The sequence below is a fragment of the Hesperophylax consimilis genome, chromosome 13, assembly GCF_061612785.1.
Source record: "Hesperophylax consimilis isolate HC1 chromosome 13, BYU_Hcon_1.0, whole genome shotgun sequence".
In the NCBI taxonomy this organism is placed as follows: Eukaryota; Metazoa; Arthropoda; class Insecta; order Trichoptera; family Limnephilidae; genus Hesperophylax; species Hesperophylax consimilis.
In genome coordinates, this window is record NC_142848.1 from 1,990,681 (window position 1) to 2,013,188 (window position 22,508).

At 31.8% G+C, this 22,508-nt stretch overlaps 1 protein-coding gene across 1 annotated transcript in view; it reads left to right on the forward strand.

Moving 5' to 3' along the window:
- Trpm (transient receptor potential cation channel, subfamily M) overlaps positions 1 to 22,508 on the forward strand; it is a 611,727-nt gene that overhangs the window by 171,788 nt on the left and 417,431 nt on the right. Inside the window, exon 4 of the mRNA XM_089638723.1 lies at positions 20,686 to 20,768. Within this exon, the coding sequence (XP_089494849.1) occupies positions 20,686 to 20,768 (83 nt within the window). The remainder of the gene's footprint in view (positions 1 to 20,685; positions 20,769 to 22,508) is intronic.

Sequence of the window (22,508 nt, forward strand, 5' to 3'; positions counted from 1 at the left end):
AATATCATTTGCAAAGCTGAAAATATACTGTTGACTTGCGGAAATAAAATAGTAAAAAAAACAAATGTCGATGAAAGATTATGTATTTACAATGCAATAAATTTAAAAAAAAAATTGGTTCTGTTTAGCTTTGTATTTTTTTAAATAAATACATTTATTTACATCTAAAACTTATTTTCTTCTTATAATTTTAATCTACCAACGGTTATGCAGATTGGGAGGACGGTAACTTTACTGGATCGTATCTCCTTGTGTTTTGTCCTCTTAATCCCGCATTCATTGTTTTCCCGCATTCATCGTTTATTTCGATAGGTCCCTTTAAAACCAATAGATAGAGGTTTCACTGTATATACAAATTAAGATGGAATAATTTAAGTTCATCGACAAATAAGAGACATTGAGATATTCGAAAAAATTATAACAGATATTTATAAAAATAGAAATGGAACAATTTAAATTCAACGAAAAATAAGAGACATTGAGATAATTGAAAAAATTAAAACAGGTATATATAAAAATAAGATTGGTATAATTTAAATTCAACGAAAAATAAGAGACATTGAGATAATTGAAAAAATTAAAACAGGTATATATAAAAATAAGATTGGTATAATTTAAATTCATCGAAAAATAAGAGACATTGAGATAAACAAAATAATTAAAACAGATGTGTATAAAATTAAAAATGAAACAATTTAAATTCATCGAAAAATAAGAAAAATAAGTGACACAATAATCAAAATAGTTAAAACAGATATCACGATTTAAAATAATAATGCATAGGAAATGGTTGAAACAATTGTTATAATTATAGTTCATGCGACAGTTAAGAGAATTATAGAAGACTTTAGTTATTTGGAGAAGTAGAGTTTTTAAAATTAATAGTATAATAATTACCAAGGGATGTAAAAAAATTAATAAATATACCACATTTAAGAGAATTAGCAAAATTAAAATTATTAAGAAAAGTGAAAAAAGTGCAAGAATAAAAACAATCACTAGGATAGACGGAATCAAGTGGTTTGAAATTATGAAATTAATTAGAATAGTTGTATCCAATTTTTGAATAGCATTATTAAGAGAAGTTAAGTGAGGAAATTGATTTAAGTAAGATAATTTTATTTGATGATATGATAGGATTAGGATTATCATGGAAATATAAGGAGTTAATTTAGTTGAAATTATTTTATAATTTAAAACAATTGAATGTATCACATGTATCATACGACATAAAGTAATTGAGAAATTAAAAATATTTAAATAAATTAAGTTTGGTATAATAATTCGATAAATTAGCACAGTGGAAATAAATGGGTGAATTGGAATAATTGTAGAATAGAATATAGAATAGAACATAGAATATATATAGAAAAGAATATTTGAGTGATTTAAAATGATCAGATAAAGGGGAATTATGGAGCAAGTTACGATAAATATTTGAAGCAAGTTGATAAGTTTAGCAAGATTATTAATAATTATAGATAGATTTGTGATGTGAGCAAAGTTGACTGAGAAAAGAAAATAAATAAAAATTATTGAATTATTACAGATAAGCAGATTAGTTAATGGATTTTTTTTGTTGACTTCCAGTCACATTTTTTTAATGTCCGATTCATACGAGATTCTAAGGATTTTAGAGTCCTCAGACTTACGAACATACACCTGACCATTTTTTGTCCATGTGAATTTATAGTTTTTTATTTTCGCCTGTTGTTTTGTTTGAGCCAGGAGGAATTTTTTTCTTGAAGTTAGGTGGTCGGATATATAGATGGGTGTACTGTGACCCATCTGAGTATGTGGTAGTCCTATGGATGAAGCAGTAATTCGGCCTTTGGTTTTAATGTGTTCTTTTAGTTTAGCCAGGAATAAATCTCGCATTAGTTTAGAGCTGAGGGTGATTATTATATCTCTTGATTTTGAACGAGAATCATCGGAGCGGTTTCTGCCTCCCACCCGCACCACAGAGGTCGCGTCTTCGGGCTGTACTACCGATTTTATGACGTTTGTGGATAGGTTGTGAAATATAGTAACTAGATTTTCATGTGGATTTTCCGGGAAGTTGCGCAATTCTAGGTTGTTCGACTGAGACTCGTATTCCTGATTATCAATTTTATTCTCCAGGTACTCCACTGTTTTTTTGAGGTCTTGTTGTTCTTTTTTGAATGTTTCGAATTCAGTTTCAATTTTTTGGTTTTGGATTATGGTTAGATCGATTTTTTTTATTAGGTCATCGTATTGTTTGCTGATGAAATCAATACTTTTTTGCGTTTCTCCCTTGAATAATTCGATTTGTGTTAAGATTTCTTTTTTAATGTTATCCATTTTTTTATCGATGTGTTGGGTTAATTTTTCAATTTTTATTTCATCGAGTTCAAGCGCACTTTTACCTCTAGTTGTCATTGTTATATTAGGTAATGTGAAGTTGATTTAAATTTTAAGTGATTTATTTATTGGAATAGGTTATTTATAATTTTTATTTTGAATAATTTATGCTTTTGTTGATTTATTTATTAACTTGTAGTGACATCTGTGGCCAAGACTTTGCAGTAGTGCTTTTGATTATAAATAAAATAAAAATAAAAATTCTATTGGTTTGGTTGGGTTTCGAACGTCCGCCCTCCCCGTCAATATTAATTTCAACTGGTGTGACCGATTTATCCACAGGACTACTCACATGTAAGCTTATTGTCTATTTCAAACATTAGGATTATCCGAGTGCGCCTTCTCCAAAGCAAGCGCGCTTTGTTTCCAAGGACCTCACTATATACTGGTAGTTGATGTCAGAGTGGATTATCATGAGTTTGCGTTTAGCGGAAAGTACAGTTTATTAGGAAATTTAAACTATCAGATTTCCATGAGCTTTCTGATTGTATTAAAACCATTATCCATCAATAGTTTATCACGATGATAACTTACGTTTATGCTGACGAATAAGCCATTGCTTTTGAAAAATGTCGATTATTTTGATTAAATTGTGGTGTGTACAAAGTTACTTATTTTCATTAAATTAAAATGACTCCACAACGGTTATTTGCGATCATTGAAGAAACAATAATCTGCTCAATCAAACTGAACTCAGTGTTATGCGACTTGTAATAATCGAAAATAAACTGATAAAAAAACGGTTTTAACGACCATTTCTCTTACAACTTTCCTTGTGTTACAATTTTCAGTTGTAAAATTTGCTTTTTTTACATTGAACTTATTTGTTATTGTACCAGATGGTTAATAAGCGACTTATTAGCGATAATTAGAAGATTTGTTAGCTGGATTCTGGATGTCAAAGATTATTTTATTAATCAAATAAAATTATTATAACTTGCCCTGGAAAACAAAAGGCGACAAAAGTGAAGGAACAAATTAATAAATTAGAGGAAATAATAAGATCAGACCCTTGTGTAATATTCAAAAGTATTGACAACGACTGCACTAAAGAAGATTTCCCTAAAGACTTCTAAATGAAGACGTCAAATCTATTTACGAAAAATATCAAGATAAGAAAATTCTACAAGTAAAAACCATTATCACAAACAAACAAAAAATAAACCTTAGTAACCTCATTCTATAAATAAATGGCGAGATGAGGTCCCATCTTATGAACAGAAAAAGGTTACACTTAGGATTTATGAGAATTTACGTTTAAGACAGCAATCCCCTCACACAGTGTTTCCATTGTCATAGATGCGTACATATCAATCTCTACAGATGCCACCTATATATACTAACTGCCTATCATCAAACCGGAAGAGAAAATCAAACTCCATCAAAAAAAAAAACAACAAAATTGAACACCGCGGCACCGGCCAAATAGTAAATGATTAAATGAAAGTGTATAAATGAGATGTTACTTTCTCTAAATAAACCCAAACCGCTTCAAATAGATGATTTCAAAGCTAACGAACTAGAAAATAATTCAATAATATGAATGTGTATGTACTTATTAATCTAATGAAATTATATCGTAAAATTTAAATGCATACTAACGTACGAAGTATGGAAAAAATATTCTAAAAATAAGTCATTAAAATAAAAAAAACCGTACTTGATCGTGTTATCCGAAACCTACACTAATGACGAATCGCCTTCCTATTATTTGCCAGAATATAATTATGTTGCAACAAAAATAGACATCAATAAAAATAGTGGACTCGTACACAATAACTTTAGTATTGCCACAGTAACTGATCACAAAATTAATTAATTAACTGTATCGAAATATAATTCAAACTGAACAAATCAATATACCAATGTACCATATTTTAGCTATTTATAGAACACACAATTGAAACATTCACTTCATTTATTAATGATTTCAAATATATATCATCTAAATTTATAAAAACTATGCTTTATTGCAGGATACTTTAACTTAAACATTAATTAGAATGTAGAAAATAATATAAAAATGAATATATTGATTGTATGACTGAATTTAACTTCATATCGTGTATAAATAAAAATACAAGATAAATAAAAGGCCACACTCCGCCATGCTTAGATCACATCTGGACAAATATAAATATTAAAAATCTCCACAAAGTGAAGTCAATTATTTGGAAAATTAATGTATGTGATCACCATTCATGCATACTTCTTACGAAAAAAATCATAGATGCTAATATCCAACCTAAACAATGCGCGAACATCTTTAATTCGTTTTTTGCTAATGTTGGACAAAATCTCTCGAAAATATTCATCAACCTCTTAACCCGAAAAAGCAATTAATGGAAAATTTACAGAACCAAAAAATTTTATCAAATTTTGACAGAACAGAATGTGAAATCTTAAAAATAATAGAACACTTGAAAGGAGGTTCATCTCCCGGATTCGATTACATTACGGTACATATTCTAATATACATGAAACTTCATTTAATTAAATCCATTACTCATTTTATAAACTTAAGTTTGCTAAAGAGAATATTTCCAACAAACTACAAAACATAATAATTTCACCTATTTATAAATCTGGAGATCAAGATTAAATAATTAATTATCGCCCAATCTGTCTAATTTCAAATATAGGAAAGATTTAAAAAAAAAGTTAAACAAAAATTGGTCAATTTTCAAAGTAATAAAATTCTACATAAAAACCAGTTCGGTTTCGTAAAATAACTCAGCACACAAGATGCTATTGCTAATGTAACTTCATAAGTTTACGAATCATTAGATAAGGGTAAAAAATGGGCAGGCATTGACGTCAGAAAGACTTTTGAGCATATTCCATGAGATTCTGCTGAGAAAATTGAATAATATTGGTATAAAAGACAACGCGAATAAATGGATTTCCAACTATTTAAAAAATCTTATTTGTAAAAAGCATTAACTTTGTGGGTCATCATAATTTACAATAAAAAACACATAAATTTGTTTTTGACCACTTTAATAAGGACTTAAAAAAAGACAATTTGTTCTGTTTTTATTGTAATTTTAATCACCCAAGGTAGTAAAAATCAATCAGGTTAATAATGATAAAGAAATATCAGACATTGGAATCCCACAAGGAACAATACTCGGACCAATTATTTTCACCATATGTGTTAACGATATTTTCTTTCAATTCACATGGACAATTTACTTCATACGCCGATGATACAGTACTTATAATAACCGAAAACTTGGAAAAAGTAACTTTAAAAGCCATAGAAAACATAAACACACTAAAGACTTTCTTCGACATTAACTTCCTATCTCTAAATAGTGAAAAATACATTTGTAGTTCTATTTGCAATACACACAAATGATACACCTAAAAACTTAGATGTTATCATACATAACGATTCCAAAACTCACAATAAAAATTATTGCATATCAAACTGCACTATATTAAAAACAACAAACACAATCAAATATCTAGGAGTAATTTTCGATAAAAATCTGAAATGGAAGGACCAAATACGCCAAATTGTAAAAACAAATAGAAATTGAATATACCTACATATTTTTAAGAATCAGACATTTTTTGTCGATAAAAAACCCAAATTTAATATACTACGGCTTAGTCCAATCAATTTTACAATACGCTATCATTTGTTGGGATTCCGTATATAAAACTAACCTTCTCCCAATAAGAGTCGCACAGAGAATAACTTGACTAAAATCTATTTTTCCATGCCCATAATTAAATTCTTCAATTGCCCAAATTATTATACGTTACTAGGAAGAGCTTTCTTCAATCGATTACCGCAAGAAACTAGACTTACAAAATGCAAACATTGAACACTGAAAACATATTTTTAACACAAACTTTGTAACATTTGGAAATTAGCCGGGTTGTTGAAACCCTCTCAGGATAAGTGGGATATTGCAGCTTTTACTTTTATTGGAAAAGATTCTACTTTTGTTCTGAAATAAAATATTCTTTTTGTTGCAATTGTACAATGTATATTTAAACCAAGGACAAATTATATATTAATAAAAAGCATACGCAAAGATAATTGACAAGCAACAAGCATATCTGTGAACCCACTGTAAAAACTGAGCTAACTAAAGATCCTACGTAGAATGTGCGTAGAACAAGTCGGTAGCGCAGAAAGCAGGAGGCCGGAGCAAGATGCCTGGTGCAACATGAGATGCCTGGATGACGAAACCAGTACATCCCGCGAAGCTGATCCTTCAAAAGCGAGGGTAGCCGCCAACGTTCTGGTAGATGGGGGTTCATTGAGGCCTTTTCATCGAGGAGGCCCACAAATAAGTCATTTTCCTGTTCGATTAATCACTTTATCATCTCCAACGGCAGATGGCTTTCGATTCGGGAGTGCAGAGCAAAACCTCCGGTGTCTCATCTCGCACACTTTTAAATCATCTCGACAAAAAAGTATTCATTTTGCAAAACTCCAAAATAACACTTTGACACACAGCACAAACATCCTTACCAACAAGGATTGCCCGAAAAATTAAAAGAAACAGATCTATAGAGAAGAAACAGGTGACATAGTCGAATCTTCGTCGGTTCCCCAGCCAGCCAGAATTCCAAAAGTGAGCCTCTTTTTCTGCCGGAAACGGAGCTCTCCCAAATTCACCGAAAAAATGTTGCCAGCCAAATACAAGCTTGTGAATTAATTCTTTCACTGGCCAGGTAAAGTCAGGAAAATAATTATTTTTGACAGTAGGAATTATTTTCGTGACAACTTATCAAAAAAAAACACACAAATTAATTACTCTTAAAAATAGCCCATATCACTCCTTTTCTGTATAAAGTATATTGCTTATCTACTTTATTTACTTACACTTATATCACATCTACCAAACAAATGATATATAACTCTTTTTTTTACTTTCTTATTGTAATGTAATTACTACAACACGTAATACCTATCATATTATCAATTACTTATAAATAATTACAATAAGGAACTGTGCACTTTTCTTCCAAACACAAGCAACGCTTCTATGGAAGAGTAGTATCAAATATCTTAATATGTCAATACCCTAATATATAGTAATTACTTATAAGGAGAAGCAACGAATTTATCAACGAGTTATAAGTATAAATTGATTTCAAAGGATGACTGAGTATGTATGAAGAATGAGTTAATGAATGTACTCGTAAGTAAGTCTAAAGTCACGGTGTTTGAAAGAGAGTATACGAAAACAGTGTACAATATAGTTGTGAATGTGGAATACTTGGGGCAGTTCTATTTGGGAAGTATGTTTACGAGTGATGGAAATGCTGATAGGGATATTAAAGGAAGGGTAAATGTAGGTATCTCTATTAATGGAGGACTGTACTCGGTTGGCGCTAGCATAAAAACGTGCAAAGAACTGAAGCTAGCTGCCCACAATGGTATGTTGGTATCTACCCTGACGTATGATAGTGAGGCATGGAACCTGCAGAGGAAGGATGAAAGTAAACTGAATGCTGAGACGTATGTGTGGTAAAACCATTTACGATTGTGTGAGAAATGTGGAGATACGTAAAGAATGTAAGACTGATGTAAGCGTAATGCGTAAGATTAAAATAATAAAAAAACGCTTAAATGGTTTGGGCATATAGAACTACTAGACAAAGATAAGAGTGTAAGGATATATGGCGAAAATATGAATGGTAGAAGAAGCTGGGGAAGCCCTAGAAAGACATGGCACGATCAAGTAAACAGATATTTAAGTCGGGACATATCTCAACAGTATGTACGAGGCAATGTATGAGTGTGGATGAGGCAAGGGGTTTGTGCCGAGATTGATTTGTTTTGAGGTCCGTTAAAGTTAAGTTGATTTCAAAGAACACACCTTTGGTTCGAGGTTGGTTGAAAGAAAAGGCTACCGAACTCAAAATTGCAATTTAGCTTCAACTATTTATAGAAGAACTCCGAGAGATCGTTTGATAAAACCGACCGCAAAAGGCAGACTACTCTTGTTATGTTTACAATATCTAGAATTAAATAAATAGTGAACTTTGCATACGGAAAAAAACACTTAAACCGTACCATTCACAGAATGAATGACGAATTCAAAGTGCAGATGTATGTCCGTATTCTGTGTCCCAAGCAGCTATAATAGAAGCGATCCATTCTAAAGCACTAGTAGTAGTTTCCCTTCTAAAGTAATGAAAACATTTGAATCCGCGGTTTCATAAATATGGTCGAGTAAATACCTGCGAGTGCTTTCTCCAATTTCTTTATTGAAACTGATAGAAGAGCTTTCGAGACCAACTTTTATAAACTCGTATGAAAAGCTCTGCGCTGGTGAAATCTTTATCCTTTCTTACGTGCTCAATACCGGAGTCCATTCGATAAGCTTCACTCCGTGAGACTATTGTTGAATGAAAAGTGGTATTGAATTTGTTCACGTACTGACTTTAAAAAAACACGGTTTATATTATTATAGATAAAAGAACTAGTGCTCTGACGACATATGTAAAAAACTATCGAATGTACCTTTTAAATGGAATATGTAGGAACCTACTGTCTGAATTAACGAGAATACACAAATACCTCTGCACGTGTTAAACAGTATGAGCATCGAATTAAATATTCGCAATCGAATTTAAAAAAATAATTCTGTGTAATTGTGATGTATGGTAATAAGTTGGGTATTCAAGCGATAGATGGCACTAGTCAGAGCTTACTCCAGAGTCCTACAGATGTCGCTAGAGTGTAGCAATTGCCTGTGGGGTATCCTTGTCAGACTTCAAGCTTCTAGAAATAGAGAATTACCAACCCTCGGGTAATGAACAGTGTAGCTAAATCCTGACTTATATTTACTGTAAGGTAAATACACGAAATTATTGTAAAGAACCTTTTACTTTATCAAGAGTTCCCAACACACAAAATCTGTTAGTAAGCAGAGATATAACAGTAATCAATAAATAATCCGGCCAATTAAATTGATTATCTGTTGAAGAACGAATTTCAATATTGAAAAAGATTGGTCAATTTTTCCGAAATAAGGGAGAATCGACCGTACTTCGCCCTTAAAACACTTCTATCGGTTTATCAATTCAGTTTATATAATGGTAGGTATAAGTTCTTGATCTACTTGAATCTACTGTACCTATGTATAAATTTGTACAACTTTGAGTGTGTTATAGTTTCCGAATTAATGAAAAGCCAATCTATCATGCAACGCATTCTACAACATGGGTATCCTCAAGTCCCATGTTCACTCCTTCCTCTCCCCAAAAAGACCCTTCATACAGCATCCCCAGAGATGACTTAGGTCCAAAAGGAAATTAATTTCTATTTCTCTCTATTCTTTATCTATTTAAAAATGTACCAAATAATTTAAACAAACATTATTTTGGTTTCACTGAGTATTGAACCTACCTACCCAGGAACTTGAGTCGATATCTCTACCAACCTCGCCAAATGCCGTTCGTGTGAGGCCTACATTTATTTTGTAAATGAATTAGTGTAAAATCATCGGATTTCAGAGAAATGCCTATACGTTTGCGCGTGTTATACGCGGTGTCGTGAAGTGGGTTCATTTCCGCTTCCAATATTTGCATTCATTCAGTACTGAAAACAATCGTGAAATTCAAACAGATGTAATACAACTTACACGTATAGTAAAAAATAGAACTTGAAATGCTTTCCATACAAATTTGTATAGCAAATGTTCCATTTAGTTTTAACAGTCCAGCGCAGCGACCTGACATCATAGATCTCCATCCCATTTGAATTTCATAAACAGAGTTTTGTATTGGAAGTTAAGTTTATTTAGTTTACTTAAGTTAGTTTTGTATTGGAATACTCAATACTTAATAACGAAGCACACTTACAAGGCATTTCTTGTGTTCTTTATTCTATGCCTCCACTTTTGCAGGGGCTTAATGCCCCTGCAAAAGTTACACATACAAATTGTAGCAGTTCTCCGGAATTTGATTACCAAAAACAGGCTTTGGGAATGGGAACATATTGGATATTGAATGTTTATAAGCAAATTTAATTATTTCTGTTTTGATCTACCCTTTTTGATTTCACGGAATGTGGTTTTCTTTTTAAATCGACTGTTGTGATTTATGAACAAGCTACAAGGATTTGTTAATGTAACAAAGTAAGTATGTAGCCGCGATATTGTATGCGAATCAGTCTGTGGTTTTATGGCGGACTGTAATCAATTTTTAACACAACTTTTGGGGTAGCTATGGTTACCAGTTAGAATTGGAAAGGATTCTGACGTATTCTTGGTCTTTTCAATCGATATTATGGATTTGAGGGACACTGCGTGGTCAGCGCTGTACAAGCTTCCGTAATACTAGAATTAACCGCACTGACGGAACACTTGCACACATGGTGTACACTGTACACACTGCACAGGTTTTCTTAACAGACTGGTTATGTATAATTTTTGCAAATATCACTGATGTAGGTACTCCACCCTCTCAGACAGTACAGGTAATTTGGGTAACAGGTTGGGTGGGTGAATGCAGAAACATGTATGTTATATGGATATGCCTCGTAGTTGCGTCAACAGGGTGCATTTAAAATTACGAGATGATCTGACAGTAATAATATTTTTTATTTACCTACCTAATTTTTCACATAAAATTGTAAAATAGGCCTTCAGCACTAGTAAAGTACCCAGTGAGATCAAATTACATTATCAAATAAATAAAAATATATGTATATATTTCAGAAAGTATAGAAAAATCGATGTTTATCATAGAATTCAAAATCTGAAAACTTTACTCTATATCATTCACAATCCCGAGCAACGCCGGGTATATTTACTTAAGTAACAAGAGTATTTACATCATATTATGTAAATCATATTATAGCGGTATTGTGTAAATACCCACTCGGTCATAAAAATATGTATAGTTTAAGTCAGTTAAAAGTCTTAGTTATAAATCACTCGACATTTATCTTAGTTGTAGACCACTAGTTATAAGTCTCTACCTATGAAACTTAGATATAAGACAAAAGTAATTAGTTATAAGTCTAAGTGATGGGAATACATTAAATGCATAAATTAATTTGTCAAGCGCCCTTGAGGCGATTTTCTCACGAAAACGGCGCTTTAAAAATAATTATTATTGCTCTTTTGTGTAGTAAGCCAAGCCATTGATTAAAAATGATTGATTTACAAAATTCATTTCTAGCTATTTTATTATTAGTACACGTAAATCATATATTTTTGTAACAACCTTTTCGAGATCACTCAAAATTGAATCACACATACAAGTTACAAAACTTACTTATTTAAAAATCTAAAACATATAAAAAAGATTTTGTCGTAACACGAAGCTTCCATTATTGGCGCGTACGAAATTTGCTCCACTTTATTAAACCGTACTAAACTTGCCCTTGACTTTAAAAACGTGGCCGCTACATTCAATGTAATACCTTTTTGTTAATCCATAAGGTCCGTTCCTAAGCGAATATCGGTTACAGGTGAAAATAAATCATCATTAACCTTAGTCCGTAATTCTCTTGTAACACTTGGATAGTTTCGACGTAAAATAGTGTTAGGAGGATTTATTTGAAGAGGTAATAGATTAGAAAATGGGTTTGGGATTTTCTAGAAATAAGAATTAATGCGATTAAGTAATTACACAAGTACATCTATTGACCGATCAATAAATGAGTTCCTCCATCATTGCACAAGTATCATCTTCAGCTTATTTGTTTATTTAGTCATGTTCTCTATAAAACGGCAGTATGAGCTTATGAAATATTGTCGTAAACCCGAATTGTTGGTCTTATACTCGAATAGGTAAATATTATATTTTTATAATTTCGCCGAACGAGCGTGTAACGGGGGGGAGGTATTTGAAATTTGTTTTAAAACATTATTTAAATATGTATATTCTATAACACATTAATTAATTTACAACACTTTTGTTGTATTAATTTTTTTTTAACTTTTAAAAGTTAAACCCTTCAATGTAATATATTATTGTAGAAGAAGATAATACTAATATATCTAAGGAAAACAGAAATAAGAAAAAAGTAACCTTTTTAATTTTCTTTTCATTTAAATACAATAGGAAAAAACATTGTACACCACTATTTAATCAAGTTTCAAAACCAATGGTATAGTCTAACCATTTGTTTTGAAAATGACGATTCTTTTTTTATATTTTAATTAAAATGACGCCGCAAAGTTTATAAGGACAATTTATTGAAGTTTTTATTTTTGTTTACTTTAAATATAATAAACTTCCTACACCAAAATTTAATAAAAAAGGATCGAAGTGTTTCAAAACCAATGGTTTCTTCGTCAGGATAAAAAAAATTTATAATCCTGACGAAGATACCATTGGTTTTGAAAATGTTAATCCTTTTTAATTAAAGAGTGGTGTATATAAAGTTTCTTATTTATGTTTTAATTATAATGACGCCACAAAGTGAATGTCCTTATTTTAATTAGTACTCACTTCTTCAATGATATAAGCATACGACAGTTCACATAATCCAGATTATTGTATTAGAATAATTCCACCCACCGATTTCCCGAGGGATTCCAAATTACTCCTCTCTGTAATGATACGACAGTTCACATGATAGAGATTATTGTAAAAATAACCGATTTCCCAAAGGACTCCAAATTACTCTCTGTAATGATTTTAACGATATAATGAAGTTTGAAAGAATAGAATATTCATCGAAGACTTCTACGTCCTTATTAATTAAGTAGTAATATTGGTTAATCTACTAAGCTCTGTTTGGTTGTTATAACCTGAAGAAGATATTATGAAATTAGGTAATTATTACTCTTGACAAAAAAGTTTTGCTCTTCCTTTAGAAAAATATTAAAGAAGTTTTATATTGACAGATGTAGCGTGCTGTGAAAGGGTTTGTGGAAGAACAGCTGTCAAGATTGCGAAGCGTAAGACAGAATTTCAATTTTGCGCATTTTGTGACAAGAAAATATTACCACATCGATTTTACATTCTTTACTACCGATTCTATGAAACACTGTTTAGGTAAATTATTTATTTAGGGATACGATTTACATACTTTACTTCCGATTCTTTAAAACACTGTTAGGGTAAATTACTTATTTAGGGATACGATTTTACATACTTTCCTACCGATTCTATGAAACATTGTTTAGGTAAATTATTTATTAAGGGATATGATTTGACATGCTTTTTTATCGATTTTATGAAACTCTGTTTAGGTACATTATTCATTTAGGGATACGATTTTTCGAATGTATTAGTTTTGCTCTGAATTCTGAAGAGTTTTATTGGTCCGTGGGAGTTTTTACCAAACTTTAGGGCCTCATATACAGAAACCGCGATCTCTGAGCCGATGTGTCTGGACCGCAATAATTACACTGGCATAAAACTTCATGTTGAATTCTAGCCTCAACTCAACAGAATAGCACATTGTAACCTACATACGCTGAGGGTTAACTTTGGTAACTTAACCAAGTATTGACTGGCGACTAACCTCTATAGTGCAGGGATAAGAAACCGATTTTGAAACTAAATACATTTTTTTCTCACACAGAATTTTTTTTCAGCAAAAAAATCTCATACGTCAACCCCTACCCCTTTAACGATAAATTTTAGTATTTTTATACATTTTGATCGCTAGTATTATCACAAGAATGTGATTTCTTCCTTCACGTTTATATTGTATTTAAAAAAATGGGGTTTAGTTAGATACGTGATATTATTTTGACATGTAATAATGTATGTAGTAAAATGCGTTTAGGATCTATAATTTTCACCTATATAAGTCGTTCTGTTACACAAGTACCGCAGTTAAAGTTATCCTGTCAACGAAAAGGTTGGGGTTAGTTTGGTCGGTGTTGGAACGAAAGACTCACACTAAGCGCTCTAAAATATAAACTTATATTGAACACTGATTGTTTTGATGTGTGTGCTGTGTAAATCCAGTAGGTGTAATTCTCTCTATGTGTAACATATTATGTGTGTAATTACATCAGCGTTCAATTCTGGCAGTATAATATTGGTACGTGAAATTCAAGCATATATATTATATGTGTAATTTCGTCAAGTGACCAGTTTGGCCGTATAAATCGAAATAGTGTTTGATAAATGACAAAATTCGTGCATTCATGAAAATTTGATTATATTTACATTCAATAGTAGTGTATCACCCCTCAAAGGGGTTAACCCTTAATTCTTTACCAAAAACCTGTCTTATCTCACCAAATATTGATACAATCGACTTAGTAGTGGTCTCATTCGATTCAGCACGAATGAAAACATAATACACTCTACTCTTTCTTCAACTATTTTACCTGTGCTAATGTGTGCATACTTAATACTGGCTAGGAATACTTTCCACGTTGGCTAAGTTCAATTAAAACAGTATCTACGATCTACCGATTTAAATTTTTTTTAACCTTCTTATTGCACGAACACTATATATATGTATATTATAACGTATATTCACGATGGGACTGCCCTGAGGTTGTGAGAGAAACTGCCCGAGATATGTTGTATATGAATTTTATTAATTACTTTCATTTTTGTCTTTAGATCCGGCATTTACGAGGAGATTTTTTTTAAAAAACATTAATATAATTTTCACTTTTGTTTTCGTGAATGAATGGATGTTGTAACTAACCTAATATTTAATAATAATATATATATACGATCAAGCTGAACTCGGCAGATATACTCGTTGTTGATGACGATTCACTCTATCAATTTTTGTCTCTGGGGAGAAAGGATCAATCCCCGACAAACCAAAAAAAATAAAAATATTTTATTTATTTTATATACCTATATATATAAATTACACACAATACAAAACAAAATGAACCTTTGTCTGTCCAACAGCCAAATTGTGTATTTAGTACATAATATTCTAACAATGGAATGGCAATGCTGTCAAAACAAATTTTGAGAAAATTGTTGATTGCATTCGAAGTGACAGGATGGTTTCTTTATCCTTGAAAGAATCGCAAAGATGTAATTTATTACCAGGGTCAATTTGGATAACATTAGTAATTGCATTCAGAACAGATGAATGGTTTCTTTCGGCACAAGGCTGAGATTCTTTCCAGGGCATTTTGGAGAACATTTACAATTGTATAGTTAGAATTTCCACATTTATAAATCAGTATAAGACATATGAATCATATAGTACTATATTTTTAGAATTTCTTAGATGATAGAAATTACACATTACTAGACCAGAATATATGCCGTACGACATATGAATTTCCAATTTTAAAATTTCAAATCTTTTTTATTCAATGGCTAGACATTATTATACAGTAATCGAAATAAAACCGCGCAAAAGATTCGTAAATTTAAATAATAACAACAATGAAGATCAAGTATTAGGAACAAAAATAACCATTTTTAAACTTGAAATTATAAATAATCTGTTAATGAAAATAGATGTGTTGAAGTGAAAAACTTTTTTTTATTACGGGGATGATTTTTTGAAACTTTATATTCTTTATATTCGTTATTGAAGTTACCTACTAACAAACGTTGTATGGAGTGTCTAGAGTCGTTCATAATAATAAAATTAGCTTCCTTTTATTAAAAAAATATTGACTCTTGACGTGTACAAAGAAGGAGGCAAACAATGAATTTTCTTATCCCGCCATTGAGAAAGTGGTGGGCCCCTCCAACGCACGAACACCTCAATTTATGTTCCCCTGATAGTGAAAAGGTTAGGGTTAGTTGTATGTAGGCGTGAATTCTCCGCACTGACTAGGTAGGGAGGGGTAAGTTTGGCGGCATTGGGGTAGTCACGCAAGCCGGCTGTGTCGCGACACGCAAACTGTTGCTTGAGAAATGTGCGATTAGGAAAACTACCTGAGCTATAAAATAAAGGTTAGTCCCGCAAATCTTGGCATGGTTGTTAGTTCCAAACTAGTGCCAATTTACGGTCTGACGGTGGTAATTTAATACAAAATTACGTAAATATTTCATTTTATAGAATAACACTGAGGTAATAATAATATTTGGTTGATTTTTTTTCAAGAGCCGCATCACAAATATATATTATATTTCTACAATGATCTAACTTATAACTAATTACAGACTAGACAAACTATTATCCACTTATGACTAACAGATTGCATCCAGTTCGTCACTAATACAAAACTATATGTACAACGCATTTGACATTATGTATTATTATTTATATACATTCTGTACAGGCAGATCAAATTCAGGATCATACTAACCTGGTACGTCACTTGAGAATAACATTGTTATCATAGAAATTTAGATACACTTTGCACGCAGAGGACATAATTGGAACATGTGAAATTGAAAAGTCATTATTATATATTTATGTTCTTTAATAAGCGTGTTTAGGAGGAGAAAGGCAATATTTATGTTGGGCGGTACAAAATTAAAAGGATTTGATTAGAATTTATCTTCCCAAATGTGATTCGTCCTTCGGTAAAAGACAGATTGAGGAATGAAGCTTTGAATAAGTGCGTTAAATGTCCTGCGTGAAATCTGGTTCAATGATCTCAAATTTGCTTTGAATTTAAGTGTCGTTTACGAAATTAGAACTGATTGTGTAAAGAATTTTAAACTTGCTGTAAAGTACCTACTTATTACGTATTTTTTTTTCAAAATTCACTGTTTTGTCAAGAATTCAGACTAATAATAATAATATTTACTAGCTCTCTCATTCAAAATCTAGGCGTATTAGATCTGTCAAAGAATTTACAAATAAAAAAGCAAAAATCAGTCATTTTAAATACATGTAGGATAACGAAAGATTTAAAAAAATATTTATATTGAGGGATCAGTAGGATTTATAGGTCGTATTAGAAGTTCTACCGAACCGAACCCTCTGATATAAAAATATCTGGAGTCGATAAATTATTTTCCCATTTGATCTCTGGTGAGTTGACGTGTTGTTTTTGTATTATTTTGTATTTATTATGCTTATATAATGCACTTGCATAATGTGCATTGACTAGATGATCATTTGTGGAAAAGTGTGCGGAAGGGTTTTTTTTTACATAAAGCTAGTGACTTACATCTTACATCTAGTGGCTTAGGACTAAGGCCTATAACTACTCTCTTAATGACATATATATTTACCTATGTAATTGACTGTAATTGAAATACTTTCATTTAGGAAATAATTTCGCAAAAGCATTAATTATAAAAATCTCATCAACGAGTTATCTTTGTTTCACTGAAAATCATATAATTTACGTTAAATGTCGAAATTGGACTGGCCGCGCTGAAAATACCTTATTTTCTTAATTACTAGTTGCTTTCAATCAACTACTAAGCCATTCTGAATTCTGACGTTGATATAGTTTTCTTCGCCTTATTTAGATTTATTTTTGGGGTATAATGCCGTGTTGCGCTACCTCTTCTCATCATCAGATGAATGTAATGCTGTCATGCTGTCCGAAACGTTGGCTAAAGAAGGAGATATCACAACACGGCATAATACCCCAAAAATAAAACATTATAATTCTTTTGGCCAGGAAAATCTCAAATCATATTAAACCGTGGATTTGCATTAAAAAAAGCCACACCGTAAACTTGTCTTTACAAAAAAAAAGTCTTTTTAATTTTTTTTATGTGAGTACCGCGCAAGAGTCCCAAATGCTCCGAACTATCTTGAGTCAGTGTGATCATGGCTTCCCTACCTGTACTTTTAGATTCCTTAAATAAAGAGAGCACATTTCGGAATAAAGAAATTATCTTATTTTTGTAGAAAACTTCTAATAGGATATCCCCATACGTAGAATAATAACTTGTTATCTTATATAGCACTATTTTAGTGAATATAACCTTTACGGTGCTTTACAAAGTTAAAACGTGTCGTAAAACTATAGTTGTTGAAAATAAGAATCTACGGGGATTTACATGTGCCTCTAAGTACTATGAAATAGTCAGATTTGTGCCATAAACTCTTACGAGTGAAATATGTTAAACACATTGAGAAGTGTTAAATAAATTTTCAGAAAAACCACCATTTTTTGGTTTCAAGTTATAATAATGAAATAAAACATTCACATAGAAATAAATAAATTTATAAAATAAATGCATGTAATAAAAATATTAAATAAATACATGCAATAAAAATATATAAAATAAATATATAAAATAAAAGTATAAAATAAATATAGATAAAATAAATGAATAATATATAAATATGTAAAATAAAGTAAAGAATTAGTTCATTTATTTCTGTAATGGTTAATTTGTAAATTGATAAAATTGGATGCAATTGTGTATGCGCCAATTGATATATTTACGTAGATATTTGAGAATATTATTATGATATAACTTAATGCCACAGATTAACTTGTGGTATGCAGGGTATTGATTGATGCGGCACCCAAAATAAGTGGGCCTCCGACTACAAATTATGCCGCCACTTAAGGGGCCGAAGACCGATAGATCTCCTGGCCAAAGGGAATCACTAAATATCGGGGAAAAATGAAAAATATCGTACCTGAATATTGACGGAACATCTCACTCAAAAAAGTGGATTTCCCTAGATGTTCTTCTCTGACGCCCCCACCACATAAAAGAAAAATAAGAGGAATGGATATCTGACAATATTCGTTTAGAGATTTGAGTTCTTACGAGTTTGTGCCAAACCCAATTTAGCCTGATTTCATAAGTGTACGAGTCGGTGTTTTAAATTGCTATTTAGTATTAACTAAAATGCTATTATTTATGCTCTTTTTATCTTGTAACACGAGTTGGCCATTTATTAATTCTGGTTTTCTATGGTATGTGCGCTCCCGTGAAGTAAAGTTTTTGCCTGCCGAATTTTCTTCAAACTCTGTTGTAGTACATATATTCATCGCAATAGCTAATAAAATGCAACTGTTTACATTTTACACAATCTTCCGATGAGTTTACAAAAGCTTAAAAAAGAAACCGATTAATTGAAACTTAAATGCACCTGAATATAACAATTTTTCATAATTTTTATGCAATCTAAAATAGCCCTCGTGATTTTTATTTGATTCGTCTGTGTTTTTGTTTAGATTTATTCGCTTTGAAGTTGGCAGTTTATTTACATTGCGGGTCCCAGCTAAATTCTTGCGTAGAGTCCGTCCACAGATAATTTACTGTCGGCTTTCTTATTATACAAAAGGTACTCACTAACACGGTGAGCGAAATCAAGATATCCATTTCCAAATTAGTTTCTAATTTCTTAGAATACTTGAGTTAATTAAAAAAAGTTTTTTTAAAGTTGCCCATTATTTGGTGGGCAGGGGAATGAGATGGGAAGGGGTTACGTTGGGATGTACCCAATGGGTTATTTATATCTGGACACTAAACTTAACATAAGTCATTTCAAGCAACGTTTTTTTTCTGAATGCTTCTTTTATCAGAGCGATACTGACAACATTTTGCTCCGTGTTTATACATATAACTGTTTTTAACCTTGGTAAAGTCCGTATTAACACTATACCATGTTTGTTAAGTAATTTTAGCTTTTTGTTATTATTTTCTACCTTTCTTGTATATATAGGTATTGTTCACTGAATTTCTCCATCTGATTTTGATTTGGCTTTTAAGCACAAAGGGAACAGTAGTCATTAAAAAGGTAGCTATGCTGGCTTCATTATTGTTCCATGGATCACTAATTTCGTCTCCAAACGCATTGAATCACATCAAATGGTCTCCCTAACAATGCCTTTGAAAGACAATACGGTCGCGTAATATTAACTAGCGCAATGTTAAATATGTCATTCTGTCAATGTTATATTTTAATATCAAGAATCATAAATTCTTGCATATACAAGCTGTTAAGTATGTACAATCAAGGGACGTACTTGACTTTAACCAGTAATTCCTGACATTATTTGGAGTAGAAAATGTAGATAAAATTTTGCAATCCGTCATAATGTCAGCAATAATTAGAAAATAAGTACGTCCCCTAACATCCTGTAGAATAAAATGTAATATGAAGAATCATAGATTTTCGTACGTATAGTGTCAAGCTTTTCATTACCATTTTGGTTAAATTTTTAGATCTTATTTCATGATCTCTATTTGAGGGCTTTTATATTATTCATTATTATTGAAATAATATTCAAACAATAATAAAACATACAGAAAAAATATCAAGACTCGAACTCAGAACCTTCTTCTATCCGGGAGGACGCGTGAACCAGTTGTGCTACCGAACACATTCCCTTTCTTCTGTTTTTACCAATTTCACACTTTTTGAAAATCTGTTACATTTTTTAAAAATATTTATTTCATCTGCGATGATTCTAACTAAACTAAACCTCCAACAGAATGTGTGTTGGCTATTTTATTTATTTGTATTAATGATTAATTTTTTATTTGCAGAAGACAGCCCGGACCTGGATAGAGGCCACCTTCCAGAAGAGGGAGTGTGTCAAGTTCATCGCGAGTCCCAAAGACGAGCACAGGTCAGTCACACAGTCTTACAATTTATTATTGCATTTTGTCAAGAAAGACAATCACACCCAAACAACTACATATTTGAAATCTCTCTACTCCATAGACATATGAATATTAGTAGACCTGCCCTAAGTGATTAAAAGAGTATTATCCCCAATCCCTATACCGGTTCCATTGGAGCCGGCTGGGCTCGCGTATGGCCTCAAGTGAAATTTGAAAACGTGACGTCACCATTCTTGTGCGAACTATGGTCGAGGCATCATCGGTTCATTTTACGAAATAACACGGCAAAATGTTGACTTGTACTATGAAAACTTGTAAAAATAGATGTGAAAAAGAGAATAAACCCAATTGTGTATTACATTCCATATATAAGCATTATTTTACTTTATTTTAAGCATATTCACATCGTATAATATAGATCAGTTTTAGAAACATATACTATCACATCGAGAAACGTCTGGACGCGAAACACAAAACTGGTTGGTTGCTGGGAAGTAAATTATGAACATTTATAAAAGTGTCTTAACCAAATACTTAAACGAAATATTCGACTCTGAAAATAGAACCGAATTTTTTTGCCGAATTTGGACTTCGCAAATTTGTTCATAACGTGGCGAGTAATTTGCGCTCCCATGTAAAAATGTCTATTCATTCAAAAGTAGATTTTACTTTTAAGAAGTAAATGGTGATATTATAATGCGAGATGCCTATTTACTGTCAGATTGATTTATTGACGAATCACAGTCAGCCTTACGCCCTTCGTTCTTCAACAGTTGATTTTACCCCTCGCCATTATCTTCTCGTCTATTAATTCCTATGTCTGTGCTCTACTCCCAATAATAGAGAACTTGGTTGCGGAGAATTGAACTTGGCGCTTTGAAACACTCTGTTACAAGCCGGTCGCGAGGTTAAGGCTAAGGTTAAAAAATTAACGCTATGATAGTTGTACGAGACAATTAACCGTCCGCACAAGTACTGTAGATGAAAAGGGTGCTGGGTACACTTGTCACGTTTCAGTCTCGGGGAGTGTGGCGAGACTTTGGAGTGAGGTTAAGTCAAGTGCAGAAAGGAATTGGTTTCCAAATCTGTATTGACGAAATGAATTTAATACTGGTCGTTTATCTTAATTTCGGGGTCAGAGTGTTATCACAGTTTTTACGTAAATATGAAGTTCATTGAAAATGCTGGGGTAGTCTGGACACGTATGATACAACAGTGTTGTCCATATATCCTTATTCACTATAACCGAGTTTCACTGTAAGTTGAACGATCAGGAAACAAGCGTCATTCGTAAACTAGGTTTTGTAATCGTGACAAATAATTGTGTGATTTTTATTTCATGTGGTAAGTTTAAAATGTACTGTTGGTGCACTCATTTATTCCACGCTTTATTTTTACGCAATAAATATATATGAATAGTTTAACTTAATCTACGTTACGAAGTAAATCAATCACGAAAAGTTTTCTCATTTTGAGAAGTTCAAATAAGATTAATTAGTGCGATTTAATTCGATAGCTGCTGATATATAAACTTCGACCTTGTGTCTTTTAGCAACATCTTTCTGTGTTGTATTTTCCTTATTTGATACGGAAAATCGTAAACATGCAAATCATTCCTCCATCCATCAAAGCGCTGGGTTTTCTTTCAAATATCAAAGCTATTTCATAGAATGCTGAACATTTCTTTTAAATTACTGCTGCGGAAGATTTATCAAAATTACTTTCTGTCGTGTTTATCAAACATT